A 25,797-nucleotide genomic window follows, 5' to 3' on the forward strand; every position below is an offset into this window, starting at 1 on the left:
GTTTCAGTATTGACAGACAGACAACTGCTGTGCATGTCATTTCCTAACCTTGTCTGCTATGACTTTGTTATACAGAGCTGCATGCACATACGCAACAGAAGGAAAACTACAGCATAACCTGTTTACTAATGATGGTAGTTCCTTTAGGCTGAATGCGAGTATGGCATATTCTTGGAGATGCTTGTAAAACTTTCCAAATAGCAGCAATGAGTAGTGGTTTCCCGCATGTCTCCTAGAGCTCTGGAAATGGGTATTTTACTCAGCACTAAGAATAAGAGCCAGTTGGGATTTGTTCAAATAAGCTCTTTCCTCCTTGATGTATTTTACTATCTCCAGTTTTGCCACAAGCGTCTTCAAGTTGGTATCAGTTCCCCTTTCGTTATTTTTTTTTTTCAAGACTTCAGCTTTCCATGCTAGTGGTCCAGAACCTAACAGTCTGCTGAAGATAAACTAAAATGGGATGTCTCTGTTGAGCATGTACCATCTCCAAAAGGAACAAAGTGAGAGACTCAAAATTTTGAGTTCCTCATCTTTCTAGTAGAAGAAAGATTCTCTGGGTGTTACCTTTTGCTTCAATACAAAAAAGGCTGATGGAATCAATTACAGCTTTTTCTTCTGTTTTCAGACCTGAACTAAGAAAGCACAAAAGCAGCAGTGCAATTTTGCCCAGTACATTGCAGTGTAATTGCATCATTCAATAAAAATTACAATTGGTTCTGCAGTATAAGGGAGAAGGGAATAAGAAGCTGGCAGGCAAGTTCTGGCTCACCTTAAATGTATGCACAAGGGGCGTAGTGCATCAGTGGAAGTGCAGATAGGACTAGGCCCTGGGGGTTATATTCTCATTACATTACCTGTTCACAAAATGTGAAGGGGGAGTAAACTGGCAGACTTCTGAACTTATTAACTATTTTCTATTTGGGGAAGATTAAGTTTTGAAGAAAAACATCCAGTAATCACTGGGATACTATTTATATCATTATAAACTTGTGTCAACTTAACTGATTTTAGTAATGATTATTATTATAAAAACCAGCAACTCTTATCTCCGCCACTGCACACGTGCTGTGGTAATGAGGAATTTTCCTTTTTTTTCCTTCTCCCTTCTGCTCTTTCACACAATACCCTGACTTAACTCATTTTTCCTCTCCTCTTCCCCCCTAGCTGTCAATCACTGTCACATTACTTTGCATCATATGCATCAAGAAGAGCAGCTTTTTCCATCAAGTAAGCCAATTCTAAAGCTGCCTTCCCAGAGGCTACACAGATTGTGCAAGCTGGAGGAGCTCAGGAAAGAGTAAACTGGACAATAACAAAGGCTCCCAGAGCTGCTTCTGCCTGCCAATCTCTCATGCATGTATTCACACAGCGCTATATATAGGGCATGCCTCCAGGGCCAGAATCACATCTATCAGCTCAGCGAGCAGACCTCCTATCCACACCATTAATCACAGTAGGGAGGAGGAAAATGGCTCATTACACTACATCAATGATATTGTCCATACTGTCTTCTACAAAGTATAGGAGTTGTCTCAGTGTGGTGTGCAGCATCCCCTGACTTTTGAAGTCCATCATCCAAGAGAGGGAACAAAACTTCTTAACAGGAGTGTTTACCTGTGGGCAACATAGGTTAGCCAGCAAACTGCATTTAGTGAGTTTAGAGCACTATAGCAAGGCAAGCTTTCCAAGGGATGTTTTTTCTACTGTTAAATCTTTGGTAGTTTTCCTTCCCTCTCCCAAAATGATAGATTTGAGGGACTTTTTCTGTTCTGCAGCATAGTTTTCAAGCCCTTCAGTCTACCTCCAGTATAGTGTGTGTGTGACATCTGTAAGGCATTCTTTATGGCTGACTGACTTCAGGTATATTTGAGTAAGAGCTTCCTGCAGTATTCTGGCCTTCCTTAAAGGTCCTGTGCTTTGCTGGAGAATCCTGTGACTATTTATGGGTACCCTTACAAAGCAGCATGCAGAGATTTATCCACCTGGCAGCCGATGATGTTAGAAGTCATATAACTACATTTTTGCTCACAGCTTTTAGGCTTGATGCTTTATTGCTCTCTTTTTTGTTTATCTATCTGTAAATGAGCCCTGTGCTTCAAAATCTGTATCATCCAGGTTTCACTCTTGCACATAACATGACATGACAAAGCTCTTGCCCTGTACTGACCTCATTGCTGCAGGGGTCATCTGTATCAGTTCTGTACACACCTTGCAAGGTTCTCCAGCTCTTCCTGGAAATGTTGGTGTTTTACTTGGTGTTTTCTAAACCCACCCTTCAGTAAGGTTTAAGCTCTTATCAGTCTTTCTTCCTGTCTGATTTTGAGGATCACTGCAAAGTGCTTCCCTAGGTCTCATGAAATGTGCATTGTAGTGGGCATACATGTGATATTATTTTGATGGTCTTAAAACAAGCCTGCCTGTTACTACAAGAGCAGTGCTGCCTATTCCGTAACAGACACACCTTTTGATAGGTGACCATGCCTTAAATTACAAAATAGATATAATTGTTCAGTGATCACCAAGCCTGATGTTGGATCCAAAGCTTGCATGAGACATCTCTAGGTTTTGAGGGTTACCTCAGAGAAGCACTGGCGTCTTCAATATCACTGGATGTCTTGTAGGGATATGTAGCCATATATTCCTAAAGTTATGATATTAGGAGGAATATGTGCCTATCTGCACATCTTCCAAGAGGTGAAATACAGTGGTAGGTCTCACTTGCTTTGAGACTTCTGCATTTGGTTAATTATGAAAAGTGTCTACTCTGATTGGAATATCCCAGGATTAATCTTCAGATGTGTCAATATATTCTTGGGTACTTCTGCTTGCTTTGTAAGCATGTAGACATTAGAGATTTTTTTATTTGGGTGTTGTAGAACATTTAGGGTAGTAGAGCATAGAAGAATTCAAATGAAAGGATTATATCTATATTAAATTTTTCCTATAAGCATAGTCATATATACATCCATCTTTTAATGCACTGTGCAGCAGACTTGTTGAAACTATTGGTAGGAAACCCCATAGCAGTAGTTAAAGAAATGCTTATAATTTGGAAATACTGTGTGCTTTATTATTGATCTGCCTTATTTGAAAGTAGAAATTCATGTTGGGATTTTTTCAATTTTAAGCAAACATACCTAGTTAAAATAAGTTTAGAAACAACATAGGAAATAAACTTTTACACCTATGATTCTTCTCCTGGGATAGATACTCACTCATATCTTTTTTGACTGTACTTACTTCCTTTTCTAACACTTTTGCCACACCTCTCAAAAGTTGCTAGTCTGCTGTAGATGGCAGGTTAATCAGAAACCTTTTACAGTGCTGTTTTTTCATCCTTCAGATACTTTTAAGACAGACATGAACTTAAGAGGAACTTAAGCTGCTATCATTGTTTCTAGATCTAACAGAAGTGTTTTAATAGTAATTTGTAGCAGTTTGTTTTTCCTCTGAGATAATTTCGCTTTCAGTAAAATTTTCCTTATTTGCAAAAGGAAAAAGTATTTCACATACAGTGATTTTAAACAATTGGTCAGATAGTTAATGTCTATGAAATTCTGCTAGGTGTCATACATTTTGTGAAGTGACTACAAAACAAGAAAGGGTGGAAAATGTTGAGTACACCAAATGGCCAGGATGGGAAAAAGCAATGTCAAATAAGATCCAATCATATTTAGTATGTTTGATTTTGAGTTCAAAATAAAATTCAGAAAGGTGGCTTCCTTAGCTGTTGATAGGTATGTTTCTCCTACAATACCCCTCAGGCACTGATAATTAGTGAGGAATGACAAATGTTTGAAGATTACGGTAATTTCAGGTGAGATAAGGAACATCGCAGGCTATAAATTGGATTTACTTTATGGAAGCTCCCTATAGCCTAAAAAAGAGGCTGTTGGAGGATGTATTTCCTTACTTGGCAATTGCAGCCATCACGGTCTTTCAACCCCAAGTGCTAGAAATTAGTTGGTGTTGGCAGAAGTAGACAAGCTGTAATGTAGTTGGCTTAGTCTTTTATTTTACATGTGACTACTGGATTTGTAATTCCTTTTCCTTCCCACTTCTTTTAGTGTGTTAGGGGTGGTTTACTGGTAGGTTAAAAGCCAATGTCAAGTCCTCCATACAGTAAAACTGAGAGCCTGCTGACATGCATCACTGTGCCACGGCATGACTGTTGCAATCCATCTTGACCAATGTGTTTGAAAGTTGGAACTACATATAATCAATTGCACTCTGAAAACTTTAATGTCTTTGACTGCACCATGTAGCACTACATTAATTTAGCAGTGCATTCAGCCTCTGTGTTTGAGGGTCAAGAGCTTACATCACCTGGCCTGGGCAGTGCCTGACACGGCACTGCGTGATTAATGCAGAAGCCTTTAATTCCACTCAGCCCAGGCAGAAAGCATGGTATAGTCCTGCTAAGGCAGTATTCCCTAAAGGTGAAGAAGCAGGAGAAAACATCCCCCAAACCGCTGAATCCCAGACAATCACAGGGCCTGGAAGTGCATGACGTTTTTCTGAATGTAGAGGATGAATTGCTAGCCAGTTTGCAAAAGGGGGGGCGGGGGGCTTTTCAAAGGTCAGGAGGAGGAAGCACACCAACACAAAGAGCATTGTTCATATTGGAAATCATTACTTGAAATCAATCAGACTTTTCCAGAGTGCACAACTAACTAAAGGATCCTCAGTAGCTAGTTTTCCACTCGAATAAAGTCTTTAACAGTCGATGAGACTTAGGACTTGTCTTTAATGATGAATCTCCTTTTTTTAATTTTGGGGACAAACATTATATAGAAGCTGTTTGTATTCAGCAGCATCGACAATGAATCTGAATCTTGCATCCAAAATAAGACTGTAAAAGCAAACAGACAAAAACTTTAAATGAGCCATATGCACTGACTTACTGATTCATATACATGGCAGATACCACTCCTGTGTCCTTCCTGAAGCAAAGTGCTCTAATGGTGGGTGAAGTGGAAGAAGCAGGTATTACTAACTAAAATAGGCTTTGCTGTGTCATGAGTTACATTTTTGTTGGAAATTTTTAAAAAAAAGCTGACTTCGTAGCTTAGAAAGAAGGGAGATCGCAAAGACACAGTGGGCAACACTATTTCAAAAAAATCCTTTATTTTTTGGAGGACATGGAGAGCCATCTAATTCAATTGAGTGACTCTAAACTAAAAACAGTGTGGTTTGCAGTCTCCTGGTGAATTTCATGTTCTGTCTCAGGGGCTGCAGCAAATAAGCTTTGCTGGATTCCTGTGAGCAAGTTTGGAGGAGCTGCAGCTCCATGAATGTCAACAAATGTCAGAAGTTTACCATGCAAGTTTGAAGATAAATGGAATAGAATTAATAAGCATCAGTAATGGCTTTATAATTGAAATAGTATAGACATTAGAGGTACATAGGGTGTTAGTAATCATATTAATTATTTGTTAACAGAAAGACAAAGTAATAAAATTGAAAATCAAAAAGCTTAGTTGTTCACATGCAGATCTGGGGGGACATTTTGTAACAGAAATAATTGCTTTTGCTTCATCCTCAGGGTGATATTATCTGTGTCTAATTGTTTTTCCTGAAGAAAGCAGAGCAATCTAAAATTCTAAGTAATGCACAGTAACTGTAGGGGTGAAAATAACCACATTTTAGAAACCTCTTACAGCATCCCACCTCAATGCAGTGAAAGGAAGCAGTGCTGCTAGGAAGGGTAAAGATAAATGGAATTACTTTTCTATTAGAAGTATAATAGACTTTATTAGTTAGTCACCTGTGCTTAGAATAGATCAGCTGTCAGGGAGAGCAAGTAGATGAACATGTACCTTGTGAGCTGTCAGGAGCAGATCAGTGTGGGTTTTTTAAATAATAATTATGTGCTTCCAGAGAAATGGTTTAGACAAAAGCACAGCTGCTTTATTGATGATGCCTTTTGTGCATAAGGATGAATATTCTAGTTTGTTCTTTTCATTTTTCCATGTAAATGTAATATCATATTTCCATAAAACTCTTTTAGGAAATGGTGCCATTCGCTATTAAAGCTTGCATAATAAAATTATTTGTCAGGGATTTAATTTGATCAAAGTCAGTTATTTGTAATAAAGTGCTAGTAGCTAAGAGGGGCTGCTGCTTGCATTCAAGACTGGCAATGCCCTTGCCCTCTGCAAGCCACTATGCAACCAGCTGTCCTGGGATTCAGTGTGGCAGGGCACACAGAAGGTATCTTTTTTTGCATCCTGACCAGTGTTCAGAGATAAAGGCAACTGTTCACTTTCTTGTGGTCAGAGGAGCTCTTTGAGCACCAGATCCACTATTCTGGCACAGTTTAATAGTCTGTCTGGTCCGGCAACTTGATTGACATGCGGCCTGGGAGCAAGAAATGCTGCAACTGGTGGTCGAGAGAGTCCGTGGCACATACGTGGCTCCTGGGGGTCACCCAGAAGTCTGAAAGGAGCAGCCGTGGACCGGGTCAGTTCTGGTGGGGGCTGGACTTGGGGGGGGGGGGGGGGGGGGGTGTGTGTTTAAATCTGCAATATGTTGAAAACCCCTCCCAGAGTTCAGAAGGTCTGCTTTGATCTTCACTATTGTAAAATTGCATCTTGTGTACAGCCACCTTTGTTCTGCCACAAATACTGGTTCCAGCCCACCACCGTTCGGCCACTATCCTGCCCCTACAAAACACAGCAGAAGCTGGAGTTAAGGACTGAGCCTTTAGAGAGCTTTGTCAAATTATATTTAGTTTAATTTTGGCACTGTAGCCCGGTGGCAGAACAACTTGTGCAGCAGAAGAGGACTCTGGATATGGAGCTGAGCTAGTGCTGGCAGCAGTGATAAGGAGGAGAAGCTAGCCTGCTTAAATTTGTTTTTCAGGGCTGGCTAGGGACTGGCTTTAGATCAACTCCCTTAGGAAAATCACATCCCCAGCACAGAGAAAGGAAGCAGAGCAGTGCTAAATTTGATGGCAGACTTGACATTGGGGACTCTTCCTACACACTGGTAGGCAGTAGAAGAGGTTGGCTGAGACTGTTGTGCAGTGTATATGGCAGTACTGCTGTTCTCCTCCATGGAGCGGATGAGCGAGATCCCTATTTAACCCAAGCTGTGTAGGTATTTACTGAGCAAATATCCATATACCCATATTTCAGCTACAGGCCAGTTTGGATGTTACAGGAATAATCATTGTATCTGCACATTTTTGCAAATGATGGGAACAATGGTACCATACGGAAGCGGGAAGACTTGTATTATGCATGTGTTTTAAAATCCTCTTTTACTGCCTCTTCTTGTGAATTTATGAATCTAAATGTGACAGGATTTATCAGAATTCCAAAGAATAGAAGAGAAAAAGAATTAACTATGTGTTCTGTTTAAATAATATCACACTTAAAAACCCATTGAAGGATGATAGGTTTCTGTAAGAGGGTGAGTTTTTTCATCTTCATGCAAAGTGGTGGAAAAAGACTGTAGCTAGAGGCAAGATGTTAATCAAGGTCAGTCCTGGATCTGGTTGTGTTGAAAAGCTTTCTGTTGCAAAGTTGTTCAAAGCCTGCATACATGGACGTAGTCTACTAGCCCTGAGATTTGGGTCAGGAAAAGATTGCCTTTCCTTCCTCTTCCCCTATCACTCTTCCCTGTCTCCAACAGCCCGATCACAAGGAATGTAGGGGGAAATTCACTCCTTTCTGCAGCACTGCGTGTGGTCATTTGCTAGGATCATTTGGATATCTGCCTCTAACAAATTCAGTATATTTCACAATTAGATGCATCATATCAACTTGTTGGTGTAGCAACTTTCAAAATAGCAAGTAGTTTTAGGTTCTTTGCTGTCACATCAAACCAGAGCTTCAGACCTACATGCCAAGACAGAACACCATTGTTTTTAGCTAATCTCAGGTTTCAGTGTTGTAGCAGATTGCCATTCTCAGCTTTGTGTGACTAAAAGTAATGTCTCTAAAGCATGGCAGTGTAATAGGATGATGTGCGCTATGAGGTGTCTTATGGATGTTTAGAACTAAGACAATTCATTAGCTGATGCATCTCAGCATTACTCTTGCCCCTTTTTCTCATGAGAATAGCATTCTTTATCTCACAACATGAAGTAGAGACAGAGCAAAATAGCAACAAGTTATTTTGTCTAGATTATATGCAAGATCTCTACAGTAGTGACTGTCAAACTGAAGCTATATTTTATTTCTGCAACTGTTTCTTCAGTGCTCTAACACTACTATTAATACTACCTGTCACTTGTACAGCCCTTCAGAGTTGTAAGTAGTTTGATAAACATTATACAAACTTACTGGAAAGCATCAAAAATTAAGTAAACACTGTGCTGCTTACTGGCTAAACTAAATTCTTCAAATTACTTCATAGCCTGGCTTTGCCTTTAGCTTAGCAAAACAATCTTCCAGACCAGCTAGTTTCCTGACTTTCTTCGTACTTACATTTTTGGTAAATCAGTTCTGCTATTGTAGTATTGGTACAGCTTTATCATATCTAGACTGGAGAGGCACTACTGAAAATAGTATATACGGTTTCCGTGTCAGACTTTCCGGGCCACTTTAATTAAATTAAGAGGCTAAAGTGATTTTGAACAAACACTGGAGCACATCTTAGTAGTGCTAAAATGCTGCTAATAGCCATAGAAACTTCCTGCAGTTAATGATTCTTGTTGATTTTGGTGAAGCAGTAGTAGCAGCAGAGACATTAGCGTAGAAAGCGCTCTGTTTCTCAGCATCATTTTTATCAGCTTATCATTTTAAATTGCTACCAAGCAGGTGATGTGACAGGAGGAGTTTGAGCTATTCTTACAGTACCACCATGATTACAAAGCTGGAAAAAATATGGGGGGAAAAAAAATGTGTGCTGGAAATAAATGTGAAAACTTCTGGCACTCATTTGCATTTCTGAAGGCTCACCCAACATGGGTGGTTTCTATCCAGTGTAGAACACACAGTTCTGTTAACTTATTTTTCTCTCTTTTTAAATGAAATTGTTAAGCCTTGACAGCCAGTGCTTTTGTCGTCACCTCCTGAATTCCCACCAACTTGAGGCCAGGCAGCCTGTGCTGCAAAGCCCCTGCCCAGAGTCTTTGCCAGCATCTGAACCAGTGGAGTAACAACGTGGCCCTGCCTGCTGAGCCTCCTTCACCCCCTATCCTCTCAATGCTTTCATAAGCCCACTCGTACGAATCTGTTGAGATTACAGAACCATTGCTCTGTGCTACAAAACCAGGTACCAGAACTTAAAATAGTTATAAAAATTGCCCAATGCAGTCTCTGCCTGTTCAAAACTCCCCTTGGCCCTGAGGGGATCTGTGCTGTGACAGGCTAGCCCGTCCCCTCCCAGCAGACTCGGCAAGCCTTCATGGTACTTCAGTGTTGTGTCAGTATTGAAAATAGTTCGTGGTTTATTGTAAATTACTGTTATTTGCAACTTCCAGTTTTGCAGTTCCCATTGCACAGAGATCAAGGACCCACTATTTTCTTTCTTTCCTTTGTATCCATCAGTGTAAATCAAGATTAACTCCAGTGAAGTCAGTCTAATCACAAGTGTAAAACTAGGAGGAATGAAAGGAAAATCAGTCTATGAACTATTTGGTTTTTATTTTTAAATAGCAAAATTAATGCTGCTGTTCTGCAGACACAGGGTGACCTGCAAAGTACTAGCTCATGCGTTACTAATGCATCTCCATTTAAATGCAGATTTCTGCTCCTAACACAGAACTTCAGGGAAATCCTCTCTAGATAAACTGTAATAGGATACCAAATGGTAATTCAATATTTCACTTTAACTTGTGTTTCAGCTTATTGATCTTAATTTTCTATCATTTTGATGCAGCATTTGCCTAGGGGGAAGAGGATTACATTCACTATAATAAGGCTTTTAATTAATAATTAATTATTTTGATATTCCAAACATCCATGCCAGCAGTGGCAATCTGCTTGTATTCCTGTACCTTTTTCTGTTTACAGTTGTGGAAATCAGCAAGGTGTGACTTTATATATTTCAGGAAAGAATTGAGACACACAGCTGAGAAAAGGAAGCATCGTAGAGATATCACGGTATCTATGTGGGACATGCTTATTGTGACAGTGTTTTGTTCTCAGTCATTTGTGGTAACAGTAGTTAAGACCCTGACTTGGTGAAATCCCATGCAGTGGGACCACTTGTGCTATGCTGCTGCATTCAAGGGCTTTCCAAAAGGCTTCCATTTGCCTACATGTCTTCAGATAAAAGACATGAGGCGTGACTGTTCGGCCATTCTCACACCGAAATCACTTCCTTCACTACATCTACTCCTTGGTAAGGAAGGACTTGCACCTCGTAAACTCCTTTTCCAGCATGACCATTAGATACCGCAGTTAAAAGCCTCTCTCTCAGCAGTCCAGATTTTGCTGTGGTGTTGGTATAGATGTAGGAATAACCAGAGGGTCTGCTTGTTCAATTAAGCCTTTAAAATTAATGACATCATTTGCTTTTGGCATATATGATATGTTTAAGACATTTTTTCTCTGTATATGTCTCCCTCAAGCCCTGCTTAAGTGCAGCTTATAAGATGTACATGAGACCTTGATATAAGCTCTCTTCTGCTGGACTGAATTTTAAATTTAAGTATCCTAGAGTACAATGAAGTCATAGAAATAATGTTTAGAAGTCTACTAGATCATGAATACTGTTATTAAGAGGAATAACCTGATATTGAGAGTTAGTGTTTTTGCAGCACCTAACATGATGAGACCCAATCTAGTTATAATTAGTCCACACTATTTCTCAGTTTCCAGGCTGAAAGCTTGCAGTGCAATGGTGAACACATTGCAAGCAAGGCTTAGGTCTCATTTTCAGTAGTGTCAACTAAAAAAATACCCCCCCAACCATGGTAGAGGTATAAATATGATAAGAGTTTTTAAAATACATTTTTAGGTTTGGGCTTTTTTGTTTCATTTTTTATACAGCTTGATTACTTACAGGGTGCATTTTGTTAACATTTCCAAATGTTGTTCTGGCAACCATAAGATTCATCAATTTTCAAAATCTTACATCTGAGATTAACATTTTCCACCTGGCACCCTTAGAATTGTGTATTGAAAGAAAAAGTATCAAAAGACGAGCAATAAAGTAGTGAAAATGGGCAGGTTAATGAGGGTTAATGAGACCTCCTTTGTCATATAATTTGGTCAGCAAAAGGGATGTCTAAGAAATAATGATCTTTGTGATTATGCTTCTTTGAGCTCACCTACAAGACCTCAGATTTCTTCTCTAAATTATTTCCAACATTGTCAAACCCCAACAGATTCAATGACCTGCTAAACAAAATAAAAACTGCTTGAAAAACATTCCTCCACTACCACATCAAAATAAGCCCTGCCCATGACCATGTTTAGGTCTGAATTAGTGAGTGGTATGTTGCAATCCATCAGACAGAAATGAGAATCTTTCGTTACTGGTAAGAACATAGGGCACACCATAAAAAGCTGTCTCATAATAGATTTTGTTGTTTGCTTGTTTGTTTGTTTTGGGAGTTGGGTTTTTATTGGGGGGGGGGAGTCCCCCAAAAAGGCAGGAATAGCATTTGCTTTTAGTTCTGAAGTCCGGAATTGTCAGACTTCAAAACCACAACAAGAACTACTACTTGGTTACCTTCTCATGTAACCACTCATGACCCCCATGGCTCCCCTTGAAGGCACAACCACCTAGGCTCGGTGCCACCGAGATGTGCTGACTTTACAGATGGAGAGTAATGAAAAATAGTATAGCTACATTGGAGGAGCTGGGTAGAATGTCTTTCTCATCAACAGTCTGTTATCAGTAATCACAGTTTGATTGGAACCAAAGCACTGAGCAAAACTTCAGGGGAAAAAAATGTCTAACACTGTTGGAATGGGGGGGGGGGGGTGTGTTTTCAATTAATCACTTCTGGTTTTATCCAAATCAGCTCTTGAAGATTCTCGTGAAAACAGAAGACTACTATTTGTCTAAAAGAAAATTTTCAGTGATCCAAAATAAAATATCTTTTAATTACAGAATTCCAAAAATCCTAGGGGTTTTGAGATTTAGATTTTTAAAAAAAAATCACAATGTAAAATCCTTTATTAAAATAATATTTGGTACCCATCAAAACTATATATACACTAAATATTAGAAAATAAAAAGGTTGTTTTCTTCGGAATGCAATTCAGAAAAATAATCTCAATAGTGAGAATGGGGTTTTTTTTTGTAGTAAGCTTTTTCCCAAGGCATAAGCTCTTGCTAGGACTTAACAAATAAGACTTAAAGCCATTAAAAAAAAGGGAATGGATCAGGTATGAACTGATAAAACTTCCAACTTCTTTGACCTTGTAAACTTCACATCATAATGCATGACACAGCAGGAAGTTTTCCTAGAAACATGAGGTATGTACATCCTCTTATTTCCTTTACTGGCTTAAACCTAGTTTTTCACATTAATTACTGTTCGTTTATTGAATGGAAAGCATGCATTTTTAATTATGTTAGTTGAAATGTTGGCTGGTTGTGAAACCAAGTACTTGGAATTCGTCCATTTGAGCCACGTGAATCAGCAGTGCTGTTCTATGGATTTTGCATTTTTTTGACTTCAGCGTTTCAAACTGCAACCCTTGCACAGAAGAAAATCTGGTAGAGAAAGATAAAAGGCTCCATCTAGTGGGCAAGAACTTTTTGTTTAAAGGAAAAAAAAGGCAAGATTTTCAATTAATTTTATGCATGAAGAAATACTTCTTTAGATTTTGTTTCATTAAGCTGCCATGTTGTTCTTAATTCTTGCCTTCTACAGAGCCATTATTTCATATGCAAAGATGAAACATTAAGAATTATTCTGACAGTCTTGAGCATGAAGCAATAAATGATACTAAATGAGTGGGTTTATACAGAAGAAGAGTTGATCCACAAAGTTCTTCCTCCCCCCCCCTTCAAGCTTCAATATATAGTAATCAAAACCAGATAATTTCTGCGTCAACAAATACTTTAAACTATTTAAGGTTCTTTCCTACTTAAAACTGACTGGAAACATTCATAACAACCATAACACAGTATTTTGGGGAGTATTTTTTACAAAGGGAACTCTGCCCATGTGCTACCCTCATCTTCATTAAATGACCTGTTTACCTGCAAAAGGTGAAATCTGGGTTCTCTGGCAACTCAGTCCAGTGCATCAGCTTCTGGCAAGGCATAACCCCATCGTCCTCTGCTGTCTCTTCCAAACACCAAAACTCATTCATCCTGGCATTTGTCTAGGAGCCTGCCTCACACTGTTGTGTCCAAAATCATCCTGATAGAATCTAGCACCTTTATTTTAGGTACATAATTGATCTAGTACAGTACTTTTTTTTTTTCCTCTTTGCTGAACTTCTGCACTGCATTGCAGTTATGCTCTAAACTCTCGAGATATTCGAGTGGCAGGACTCTTCAGTTTAAAGCAGTAGTGAAACTCGAGTGTTGCTCTCTCATTCCAACCAAACACAGCTAGCAGCCGAAACCTCCTCTTCAGTTCGTTTCAGGCTAATAACAAGAGTGGGAGCAGGAACAAGTAGCAGTAAGCACAGAGCTGGCAGAAGAGATGCTGAACTACATTGTATGTATGTCCTGCCTTTTGTCAGACTTTCTCTCATTTTCAAGCCATACAGCCTGGCAAGATCAATTCCTCCTGTGCAGCTTCCAAGAATGAGCAGACAGTGTAACATGCATTGTAGTAACACATTACTGCATCTAAGTTTACTATAGCCCATGTTCACATTCACAATTGGAATATTTGTCTCCTGTGCAAATCATAAAATAGAGCTTAATATGTTGTTTTGCACACCTCTTGATCACAGCGAGGTCTCCATTTGCAGTGGCCACTTGATAGCAAATCCAGAGGATTCCTCCTTCAGTATTAATGCACGATTTGGCAATTCTGACAGGCCACACAGACTCGCTGATCTGCCTGAACAATTCTCCCCAGCTGCAGCTCTCCTTGTATCCTCCACGGAAATGTAACTCTGCAGCGCCAGCGAGTAAGAGCCATCATTTGGCTTGTTTTACAGACTAAAACAAAGGATAGTCTTAGAGTTCTTACACTGAACCTTTATATGCAAGGACTAATACAGAACTGACTAGTCTTAGAGTGCCTTTGGGGAAGTTCATATGTTTGCAAAATGCAAAAAATGCAAATCTCCAAAAGGGAGGAAATGGAAGATAAACTGCATTTTTTTGTTTGGGGCAGCTTGTATCTTTGGTCTCAGCTTGTAGGCAGTCTATGTAACCCTTAAAACATGTCAGCTAAACCAATACAGAACAGTTGTTTAAAACTTCACCGATACTTCATAATCATCATTGCAACTGCACTGTTAGCTGTGTTAAATGCTCCTAAAACTGACACTAGCTATTTGTTAACAGTAATGCCACTTGGTTTCTAATGCACATGGACACCTACCTCACTAGGCACATAATAGAAGAAAAGATGCAAGTCACTTCAAAGCAAAAGTTGTTAAATAATATCAATTTTAACTGCAGGCCTTTGCTCTAGAACTGTTCGCATTTTAAGAGATCATAGGCTTGCTGCTGAGCTAAAGCAAATCTCATGTTTGGGACTACAGTAAGATCCTCTACCTCATTTTACTTTAAATACCTTGTCTAGCACTGGTACTTGAGCTGTGCTAATGAAATACAAATTTCCAGATGCAAAACTCTGGGGGACATTCAACAATCTGCTTTTGTAATAATCTGCTGTAAACTCAAAATGCTAATTTGGGGATTAAGTATTAATTTATTTCCTCTACAGGTCATCGGATAGTCTCATACAAGCCTTCTAATTAATATTTAACATACCTATTTTAGATGTTGTTTATCTGGGTTAGATTTACTCAGCTGTTTTTTCCTTCTTTGCGGGAGCAGTAGTCTTTACAACAATAAATGCACATCAATGCATTTCTTTCAAGAGTACCACTCAGTCTCTTACTTATTTTTCATAGCTAACCAGGTGCTGAAGTTTGGAACGCTGGTCAGTACTTCCAACACGTATGATGACTCGGGGATTGTGACCATTGAGACGGACAAGCCTTTGCTATGGACAATGGCTATCAAAAGATAAGATCAGGTACAGCTGCCTTTTCCGATCTGACCCACTCAAATGACTGCAAGATTTCACTGAATTCAGTGAAGACAATAAAGCTGTTCCAAAAAGATATAAGCAGGCACTGATTTTATGTACTGAATGGCAAACAAATCTGATATAGAAGTCACCTGAGATCAAATCAAGATTAGCAGCAATAACTGAGCACTTTATTCTGGTACCTCACACCACCTAATCAGAAGACACATGAGCTGCCACCCAATACAATCACAAACAGAAGTGAATGTAAAGAAACTGTTACTGCTTATCTGGTTAGTTCAGACTATTTTTACAAAGTATTTTATTCCAATACTGAACTATTTTTTCCCCTTTTGCTAAGAGGAAATACAGTACACAGTTGCACATAGTATAACTATACTAAAAGGTGATAGCACTAAGAGTAGTTAATCTCATTTTTCTGTCCTGGTTTGTAACATGCAGGTGCTGGTGAAGATTTCTCAAGAAGAGCAGTAATTGAACTTTTCTACTTATGAAGCAAGTTTGTGTACTGAAGAAGCTTCAGTTTTGCTGTAATACCAATATCAGATCTCCCGGTATAAAGTGCTTTTAAAGTCTGTAATGGAAGTAGCACTGTAACTAACTTCTGCAAACACCAAATGCTTACAATAAGCTTTCTGGAATGAAATATAAATTGCTTAATCTCAATCTGAGGAGGAAGAGCATTGCATCTACCAGAGTTTTTACAGGCTTAGTTTTTAAAATCAAAATATTCAGTCATTTACTAACGGAAACTTCCAGGTCAACAAAAACAGAGCCCTTTATAATTCTGTGTGCAGTTGTCTTAGAGAACCACTATCCAAAATGGGTGTATATCCTATCCAACAGTGTAAGCAAGTTGTTGATTCGCTGAAGGACTTCTTAGTATCTCTGACAACTATATTAACCTCAAACTGTATATCTTAGTAATCAGCTAAGTTTGGCTTTCTTAATTATGCCATCAGAGTAAGGACTGGCAATGCAAGTTCTTTATTTGATGGAGGTTTTTTTCCAGTCAAGTACATAGTATAACGTAACAGGACTTCCAAATGCAGAAAGGAATTACAGGTAATGATGGTGATTCCAGAAATTAGTGACAAGAATTCCAGTTGATAGATTTTTCAATCACCACTCGAGAGGATACAGTAATGCTGTTTCCTTGCTGTCTACTTTAGCTGGAACAATGCCGTTTACTAAGCAGTAAATTAAGCATTGGAATAGCTTCTGAAGAGAGGCTGTACAGTTGTCACCCTTGGAAGTTTTCAATACCTGACTGGACAAAGCCTTAAGCAACCATGTCAGAATGCAACACTGACCCAACTTTGAGCAGGAGGTTGGACTAGAGACCTCCCAAGGTTCCTTCCTACCTGAATGACTCTGTTATGGTTTAAAGAAGTAACAAAACAAACAAAACAAATAAAACACTCTACTACTACTAAAAAAAAAGCCTGTAATGTAGACAGGTATGATCACATACACTTTAAAAGAGGAATAAGATGACAAGAATGTTTGAAAACCCAAACTGAGCTCGTTTAATAGCAAACAAGTTAAAGCTGTGAAATCTTTGCAGCAAGTGTCACAACACCTTGTTCTTCATGATGAATATTCAGCCGCCTCTGTTGAGAGAACAAAGTAATCAGTTTCAACGAATCAAGTGTGATCAAGCAATCCCATCTGAAGTCTAATTTATCCTCCCACCATTGCCTTGTTAGGACAAACATTACTACCGTTACAGCTTATCTACTATTTTCAAACATTTCTCCTTGCCTAGACCACAACTCTTACAGGTATAAGCAAGCCACATGTCACAGTCACAGAATAGTATTTAACTTGTTCCAGTGCTAGAAAAGGGATTACATCAGCTCTGGAGAATCTCAGGAGTTTTAATTGGTAGTGTTAATATGTCAGTTCCACCACTGCCAGTCAACTTAAGGGTCAACTTTTTCATGCTGCAACGTTCATTCTAAAAGGTATTTTACAGAATGCAGTTACAAGTAAAACAAAGTTTCAAACATATCTAGCACTCAGTAAATGAAACAAGACCAACTTTGGTCTGTGCCCTGTCACCTTCCAGCACAATCACTCAGTTTTCTCTACCTTACCATCCATGCATTTACTTTGGATACCCAAATTATAAACTGGAAATAGTAAGAGTATGTAAGATCCAAATAAAGTAAATGTTCTATGATCAAACACACACTGTGGAACTGGAACACAAAACATTTAATGTTCAGTTTTGAAGCAGAATACTTGAAAAAAACCTGAAGAACTATGGATCTAGTATTTTGCAGCATGCTAAATTAACAACTGCTTCCTGATCAAGTCCTTTGAATCAAGTAATACCTGTCATATTACACTACCATGTGAAATGCAGAGATCCTAAAGCAACATGGATCCTGTAGGGCTCACTAACATCCTCTGTTTAAAACTGAACAGGTAAAAACGAATGTCAAATTTAGTGAAATTAAAGGTCATATTTACTTACACAATGATATTGTTGATTGGGATATGGATCAATTTGACAAAGAAACCAATAAATCCCATTATCGCAAAGCCTATTGCTGTTGCCATGGCAATCTTCTGGAACTCTATAAAACCAAAAAAATTTTAGTCTAGGAAGCCTCATGTATGGCATACAGGAGATGTGCACTACAGTGACCACAGGAGAGAGATCTCTTTAGAAAATGGTAACATTAACACAGGAAGCAGTTCAAAAGCAAACTGCATTGACATTGAGAAACAAATCCACTTTTTAAGAAGACAGATGAGATTTTAAAAGAAGATGCTGCTTTCCACAAAGCATGGCCGATCTTAACTTTTTTAAATAATAAGCAGAATCAGAAATACCCACAGCTCATAACAATTTATGGAACACTTATTCCATTATCTTTACTTCATATCCCTACAAGGCCTGAAAATAATCCCCAATACAGTATAAAAAATGGAAAAGCTGCATTTACGTCTGTCACAGGAAGACATATTAAGTCCCCGCAGAAATCGAGTACTTAAGTGATATTCTCAATTATTTTAAGAAAGCAACCATGAAATGGACTAGGAAAGTCAACAGCCCCTCACAACCCTGCCAGTCTGACAGTGAATGAAGTTCCTTACTGATCTCAAAAGATGTCAGTAAACTTCATCCTGAGCATGTGAATAAAGCATCATAACTACTGCCATTAAGGACAACCAGTTGCATTCTGGTTAGAGTCACAGCTTCTCTCTAATGCCTTTGAGAAAATCCAAACACCTCCTCTTCTATACTTCCAGCAACCAAGTTCTTCCTGTCACAATCAGGCAGTCACCTGACAACTGTGAAGTACAGAATGGGCACTGCAAAAAGCAATCCTAGCTCCTTTTGGGTCTCCTAAAAATGAAGTGTTTCCTGCAAGGTCAAGTAACAGTTTCCTCCAGAATTTCCCCCAAGTTGACTGCAATCAGTCAAACCTGACTGCTGTTATTTATCTTTTCAAAGCGCACACAAGTTCTTCTCAGAGCAGTTTACCTAATACATGAAAACTATTACTTGCCTGTCTGAAAATGGCCAATTTCAGCTACTTAGCCTGTTTCATAAGGTGAATTTTAGTGCCACTCTCACACACCTGACTGATACATACCAGAAAAGGACACATTCAAGTATTATTATATCCAGAACCATAAACCCATTAACAACTGGATAACTGCTCAAGTTTAAATCTCATACTGAAAGATGAGAAACATTCATGACAAATGAATCAAGTCACATACAGAAGGATACATGGTAAAATATAAGATGAAATAAGGATTGCTTCTGGGTTTTTTGTGGTTTACCTTTCCTGTCAGGCTTGGTGCATCTTTTAACAAGTCGTATGGAGTCTTTTACAAACTGACGGCTGGGTTCCACGAATTGCATTACCTGATCCATGATTACCTGCAAAGATGAATGGATTTAGTATGGGCGGTGCCATGTATATACTGAAAGGGAAAATTTTTTTTATTACAGAAGTAGGAGTTACCTACAAAATTCGTAAAGACTTAAGATAAAGTGTCATACTCCAACCTAACCGGACTTGAAAAGATACTTCCATTTTGCAGAAAATAAAGACGCTGTATCAATACATGAACATGAGGACCTACCACTGCCTGCAAAAAATATGAAAAACTATGCCTTTCAGCATAGCAGATGAAAACGACAGCTCCATCACAGCTTGCTTTCAGCTTATGTCCTACGCTGTGTTTCTGAGGACACTGCTGAAGGTGTCTAAACATACAAAAGTCACCGCTCTCAAGAAATCCCCAAGCCAAAGCTTTGGGAGGGTTGGTGTGCACCGAGGGAAATACCGTGGCCTGATCTCGTTCTCCAAACAAGCACCTGCCAGCGCTGCCACCCCAAGCACGACACCGGGCTGGAGGGGTCTGCGGTCATTAATTAGCACAGGCCCTCCGATACGAGGGTCCCTCTCACGTCTCCCCGCGACGCGACGCGACTCGACTCGACTCCCCTCCTCACCCCTGCGGCCGAGGCCGGGCCGCCCGGCCTGCCCCAGCTCCCCCGCCCCGCCGCGGGACGGGCCGCACGGGCCGGCGGCCTCGCTCCAAGGGAGCCCGGGCCCCCGAACCCCCCGGGGAGGCCGGCCCAGCGGGCCTGCGAGCCGGAGCCGGGCCCGGGGCTCGCTCCCCCCGCTCCTCAGCCCCCGCCGCCCGGGCGGAGGGGCGACAGCGCGGGGCGGCGACAGCCCGGGGGTCCCCGCGCCGCCCTTACCGCTCCCGCTGCTGGGCGAAGGCCACGTCGCACGGCGGCGGAGGGCGGTGACGTCAGCGTACGCGGCGGCGGGGGCGGTGACGTCAGCGCGCCCGGCGAGCGGGGCGGGGCGGGTTGGGTTTGTTTTAAGAAGAAAAAGGAGGATCTTGAGGGTGGGGCTTTGGTTGGGGTTGGTTTTTTTTTTTTTCCTTTTCTTTCCTTTCTGGTTCCCGGGGCCCCTCGCCCTCTCTCCCGCCGCCTGGGCCTAGTGGGGGGAGCGGCGCGGCCTGGTGTCCGGGCAGAGGGGCCCCGGCCGGCTGCAGCCGGGGCCGGGGGAGGCCTCAGCGCCTCGGGGCGGGCAGCCGGCGCGCAGCGCGGGGGGAGCCTGTCGGTGCGGCCCGGCGGGGGCTGCGGCGCGGCGGGGGCTGCGCAGCTGTGCGGGTTGATGCGGCTGTCACGTACCCGGGCGGCGCGTCCGTCGGCGTTTGGCAACGAATTTGCTTTCCCGCGCGGTTACAGCCGTAGCATCCGAGAGCCTCGTGGCGGGAAATAAAGGGAAGATGGTACCAATATACCTGTGACAAATGCTGTTCGGTGAAGGGAGGGGGGGAATAAAACCCAACATGAAAAAGCTACTCAGGCTGTGATTGCCCGTGAGTCAGACATTTATTGATTCATAGGAGTGCTGAAGCCATCACGGACCACAAGAGTTCATCACCTTTGAAAACATAGACTCCTGTGGTTTGGTTTTTTTGTTTGTTTGTTTGTTTTTTTGTATAGAGGAGTGTGCAGCCCAGCACTTAGAAATGGGAAAGCTTTTTACATTTCAGCACCGCAGGTGTAATGTAGAACGCTTCCTTGCATGAGGGGGTAAAAGAGGCTGTTGCTGCCTAAAGTGAGTCCTTCCTGGCAGTTTTCAATAGGAAAATCAGATCATGTAACAGGTGAAGGAAGAGCAAAGATAACATTTATTGATTTTTATCCTTAATTTGCTTTTGATATCATTAATTTTGGTCTAGAACTCTGTTCCTGATTGGCTGCCACCTTTGCGTGTGTTTTGAGTACCCAAGGCTTACTAATTTTTCAGTCAGGCTGTGGGGCTTTTGCGGCCAGATCAGGCAAATACTTTGCTGATCTCAACTCACTATTGGATTTAAGTGTGCACAAAATATTTTCTGGGCTTAACTTTTTTTCTGACAGCTTTCATGACAGATAAAGTACCATCAGAGCAGGGGGTTGTTTGATATTCCATGGATTTTTTTGGCAGCTGCCTTCCTTGTCTTTGCCCACAGGGCAAGTCCTTCAGTATTATTGATCTCTTTCAAACATGAGCTTTCTCTTTGGCTTTGGAGGTTTATTGCCATGGGCTCCTCTACAAGTTTTCTCCAAAAGCCTGGCTTTGAACTGGATTTTGCTTTGAATCAGACCTCATCTAGCACTACACCTCAGACAGGGCTGTAATTTTGCTGGCCAAATTCCGTTAGACCTTTTCCATTGGCACACCAGCACAGAAAGATCACAGTCAGTTAGGCCTCCCACAGCAGATATGCGTATAATTTGTCTCTTGTTTTTGAGGCCAGTTTGCAGTCTGCAAGAATGAGCAGTGTCACCACGCAGGGAGAGGAAGATCCCTAAGGAAAGCAGCTGAGCGCCTGATAGCCGTAGTGCACAGTGCATGGTGGGGCAGAGCAGGTTGCTGGTTCTCTGCATGACAAGTCAGTACATGGAGGCTGCCTTTCACGTTTGTTTGGTTTGGTTTGGTTTGGTTTGGTTTGGTTGTTTTTTCCCTTCAGTGTGACAGATAAATGCCAGAGAGTTTACCAACAGAGGAAACATATTTCCAGCTGTGCTGCGTGATGAGCCTTGCTGGAAACCATTGCTGCAGAGCAATGGTTTTCACAGCACTAGGTTCCTGTAACCAAATGGCAATGATTTAAAAAAAACCTAACCTGAATCAATCAAGAAGACACATGCATGAAACAATTCATGGCATAGACTTCTGGCTGGATTAGGTTATGATTAAAAAGCATTCACTGCAATAAAGGTTTGTGTTCTCCCCCCCCCCTCAGTTCTCTATTTTAGGTTGTTTTCCTCAGGAGAAACATTGTGGAGAATCCTAGCAGGTACTGCCTGGCTTAAAAATGTGACTTTGTTATCACAGGTTTGTTAACCATGGGTTGTCTGTGATGGAGTAGAAGATGGGGATTGTCCTCTGTCTCAACTGTCCCTTGCTCTCCCATGATGAGCTCTCTTCTTTCCCTGCCAGGCTGCAGGTTTGGACTTCAGCAAGCAGCTTGGGGGAGAGGCAGAGTCCTGTTTTGTGCACAGAGCATATTTGCTGTTCTTCCTCAAACTCTTCTCCAACATTTATTTTTTTTAGTGTCCTTGTACTCACATATTGTTACTTAGACTTGGTCTTCAGGGCAACTATGTTTACGAAGAGTCATCTGCATTTACAGAAGATATGAAAAAGCTTGTATCTCCCAGGCATGCATATTTTTTTCATTGAAAGCTAGACTATCGCTAGGGCGGTTTGTTTCTACTTCTTTATGGTTGGGGAAGAAAGTGGTGTGCTTGCACATATAAATTTTTGTGACAGTTTTACAAGTCTGCATTTACAACGATATCTAAGCAGTAAATAATCATTCTCTTAACAGAAGAAACACAGTTGTTATCCTATATTGTAGTGTGCTAATGCTCATTTGCTTCTGGATATTCATTTTGCATAAACTGGAGCCACATCCTTTTTTTTTTTTTTTTTTTTTTTTTTTTTTTTTTTTTTTTTTTTCCCATACACAATCTTCAGTGTGAGAGGAAGCTCAGCCTCTGCATGCTGAGCTGGTACACGTGTAATCCCCGAGTGGCGCAGGGAGGACAGAGTAGTAGCTCTGAATGAGCCTCCAAGCTTTCCTGCGGGAGGTAACCCTGCTTTCCCTACCCTGCCCCTGCTCCATGCCCAGGCAAACGGGAAGAGCAAGTGCCTGCTCCTGTTCAGGCTTCTGTGGGGCTGGTGCTGCCTGGCCTCAGCAGCAGCTCAATGGAAGGGGAAGTGCTCTTCTGTCTGCACGCTGGAGGGGAGAGACCTGGCAGCCTGGCTTTTTTGTTTTATGGAGTACTGCCCATGTCCTAGAAGAAAATAACTTGTGATCCCAGCAGGTCTCCTATGGCTGCACAAAAAGTGATACATTTGGGATATGGAGTCTTGCTGAACTATCTCCTTCCCATCCCACGATAGGCAGCAGGAATTGAGATGCTCCCCAGTAGGAAGGGCCAGAGGGGTGAGCAGGAGGCACAGCCAGCTCTGTGCCCAGAGTTTCCAAATGCAGGGCACGAGGCAGATTTGAACTGGAAGGAGGCAAGGCAAAAGACCAGTTGCTTCCCCAGGGGAGTTTTTGGGATGGATGGATTGTTTGAGGAGGGTAGCCTTGGCGGACAGAATCTGACTTGCCTTTACAAATTTGAGGGGAAAGTAGTTATCCTGAGAGGCAGCAAAAACAAAGAAAAAGACTAAGAAAACTATGAAGGTGGCAGCTAGTGGACTGACATACACAAGGAAAACAGGCCTCTGGGGACAGTGGGCATCTGGGTATGCTCTGGGACAGAAAACAGACATAGCAGAGAACAAAGACCACACAGCAGCAAGAGATTTACAGCCCAAACAAGGGAAGAGTGCAGAGAAGGAAGAGCGAGAGGAGAAAGCAAGGTGATGGTGTGAGAAAGGTGTTAGGGGACCTCCTTGGACAGAGCAGCCTGTTGAGCAGGGCTGCAGGTAGATGCCCCCTCAGATTTTCAAAGGCAGCACTGTAGCCCCATTGACTGAAGTCATGCTAGTGATCCATCACTTGACAGTCAGTGGTGTTGGATGACTAAATGACTATAAAATTCAGTCTTTAGAAATTGCTAAGATATGTGGGACCTTTTATTTCTTAATTTTACATTATCGTAAATATGTTTGATTAATTTATATCTTGAGAAACCTTTGGAATATCTATGTGCTTCTGACATTTAAAAATTATTTTTAGCTTTTTGTTCTCCTAAACGATCCTGAGGCTCTGTTTGGACTTGATAAGCATATCTGCATGATTTACGATGGGAAGAAAGATGATTTCCCTCCTCAGTAGCTGTACAGATGCAGGGGAAGAACATAAATGAGGAATTAATGTTAGGAAGGAAATGATAGCTCATATGTGGGGTTCAGAAGGAAATGATGAAGTGCTTGTGGTCCCTGTCTTTGGGTTAGCCTCATTAATTATAGAAATGTCACTAGATCAGGCTTTAATGCCATGGTTGTGAAAGGGAATGTCGCTAGTCTGAAGCAGTCAACAAACCCCATCCTTTGATTTGTGCTGCTTAATATTCAGTGGAGATGAAATGTGGGGATGAGGGAGGAGTGCTGTTAAAATAAATTTTTACCAGTGTTAGATTTATTGTGTATAATTTTAAAGATGACCTTTTAAACAAAGTCCATGTTCAGTTTAATTTGAAAGACCTGAAGAACTGGAAGATTTGTGACTGTATAACGATAGACGCAATATGAGATAAACAAGGGCACTATACTAAAATGGCCTCACTAAATGATACCTCAGACTAAAAAGATCTTAAGATAAGGTTTCTAGATAGCAAAAGCAATGTAAGGAAGTTAAGAGAGGAAGAGGTGTGCCTCCATCAGCTGTTCAGGTCTGAGAGGTAAAGAAAAATCAAATGCTTACTACTTTCTCTGATTCAGTGCTTGTAATAATACTGTTTTGTTTCAGCACAGCTGGCACTGATGGCTTGATTTCTCCTAATGTTAGCCACTTCTCAATTCTTTCTTTGAGATGTACTACTTTTTAAGTTCATGGTTTGGTTTTTTTGTGCCAGTTAATATCATTATCCCATAGTTTCTGGGCTCATCCAACAAAAAGTAATAAGAAAAGTAACTTTGATAAACAATGGGCCAGAGAATGCTTCCTCTAAATCTTGCTCTGGTAAATGGCAGCTGACCATACAGGCCTCGTCCCCACCTTTGCAGTTGCCACCTGAAGATTTTTGTGTATGATAAGAAAAAAATTACTCAATTCTTTGTAATAACATCACTACTATGTCAGTAAATGCTAATTACAACCTCAGATTAAAAAGAAAAAAAGCTAAATTAAAATTGAAAATATTCTTAACCTTAAGATGATTTTTTTTTCCCCCCTGAGGACAAAGTTTGATTAAAAATGAGGTGATAGCTTTCTTTTTCTAGCAGAAGAGTATTTTATGTCAGCAGAAACATTTTCAGGTGCTTTGTGTACATTTAGACATTAAAAAATGGCTTTCAAAAATATGCAATGGTTGCATGTATTATACATAAGACTCAATCATATAGTGGATACAGAAGTAGCAGCAAAAAGTGCAAGCAAAGCATCTTTTTAGGTATATTGAACATGGCCCCTGTCTGCTTCAAGCCAAGATGACAGAGCAACCAATTTGTTCAATAACCATGAGCAAGCAGTTCATCGGTGCATGGCTATAGTGTCAAAACGTTAATTAAAAGCCCCACTTCTAGTACAAGATCTTGTTTTACTTTGTTTTGGCAAACCTGCACTTCCTTCAGTTTGTAAAGTGTACCGCATGCCTCTTTTTGGTATTTTATAAGTACAATAAACTAAAACTGTATTTTCTTTCTGTGATGTTTTAATACACCTTCTACTCAGTTTGTGGCTTGGGAGTAACTACTCAAGATGTCTGTTCCATCCTGGTAATGGGGTCAGCTGAGCTGGACCCCAGTCCTACTATCATGATACATGTTTTGGTATAAAAGCTATTTCATTGCATGTCATCTCCAGTGAGGTCCATAATCCCAGCTGGCTAGGAGTGTGGGCCAGAATGCCATCTCTTTCTCTGGAGGTAAAAGGTGTTTCTTCAGCTTTTGCCTGTTGTAAAACTGTAAAAATATGGAAGAAGTTGAGAGCCACCACTTTATGAGAGTGGGAACCATCTGATGGGTAGGGCAGTGAGC

The 25,797-nt window shown here is 40.8% G+C and overlaps 2 protein-coding genes and 1 long non-coding RNA gene across 9 annotated transcripts in view; 2 read left to right on the forward strand and 1 right to left on the reverse strand.

Moving 5' to 3' along the window:
• TPK1 (thiamin pyrophosphokinase 1) overlaps positions 1 to 17,655 on the forward strand; it is a 336,418-nt gene extending 318,763 nt beyond the window's left edge. For 5 of the 6 annotated variants that reach the window (XM_030008413.2, XM_030008415.2, XM_030008416.2 and 2 more), the window contains 2 exons: positions 14,961 to 15,085; positions 15,542 to 17,655. In XM_030008413.2, the coding sequence (XP_029864273.1) occupies positions 14,961 to 15,079 (119 nt within the window). In that variant the 3' untranslated portion in view covers positions 15,080 to 15,085; positions 15,542 to 17,655. Of the gene's footprint in view, positions 1 to 14,960; positions 15,086 to 15,541 lie in introns of those variants that run through there. The other variant, XR_003922631.1, reaches the window with a different exon arrangement.
• Positions 16,606 to 20,298, reverse strand: SEC61G (SEC61 translocon subunit gamma). Of its 2 annotated transcripts, none has more exons than XM_041122321.1 (4): positions 20,277 to 20,298; positions 18,905 to 19,004; positions 17,583 to 17,685; positions 16,606 to 16,713 (listed from the first exon to the last, which is right to left on the reverse strand). In XM_041122321.1, the coding sequence occupies exons 2-4, from the start codon at positions 18,996 to 18,998 to the stop codon at positions 16,704 to 16,706; spliced, it is 207 nt and encodes a 68-aa protein (XP_040978255.1). In that variant the 5' UTR covers positions 18,999 to 19,004; positions 20,277 to 20,298; the 3' UTR covers positions 16,606 to 16,703. The 2 variants fall into 2 exon arrangements, with proteins under 2 accessions (XP_040978255.1, XP_029864279.1); XM_030008419.2 differs by lacking the exon at positions 20,277 to 20,298 and adding an exon at positions 19,836 to 19,957.
• A 103-nt stretch (positions 20,299 to 20,401) lies between these two features.
• LOC121233176 lies at positions 20,402 to 25,459 on the forward strand. Its single transcript, XR_005932053.1, has 2 exons — positions 20,402 to 21,858; positions 22,081 to 25,459. It is a non-coding gene; the product is annotated as an uncharacterized LOC121233176 (long non-coding RNA).
• The last annotated feature ends 338 nt before the right edge of the window (positions 25,460 to 25,797 follow it).

The sequence above is a fragment of the Aquila chrysaetos genome, chromosome 3, assembly GCF_900496995.4.
Source record: "Aquila chrysaetos chrysaetos chromosome 3, bAquChr1.4, whole genome shotgun sequence".
Taxonomy (NCBI): Eukaryota; Metazoa; Chordata; class Aves; order Accipitriformes; family Accipitridae; genus Aquila; species Aquila chrysaetos.

Coding starts and splice junctions, on each gene's coding strand:
- SEC61G (XM_041122321.1), bottom strand. CDS start 18,998: ATGGATCAGGTAATGCAATTCGTGGAACCCAGCCGTCAGTTTGTAAAA. Junction 17,686..18,904: donor CACCAAGCCTGACAGGAAAG/GTAAACCACAAA, acceptor TTGGTTTTATAG/AGTTCCAGAAGATTGCCATG.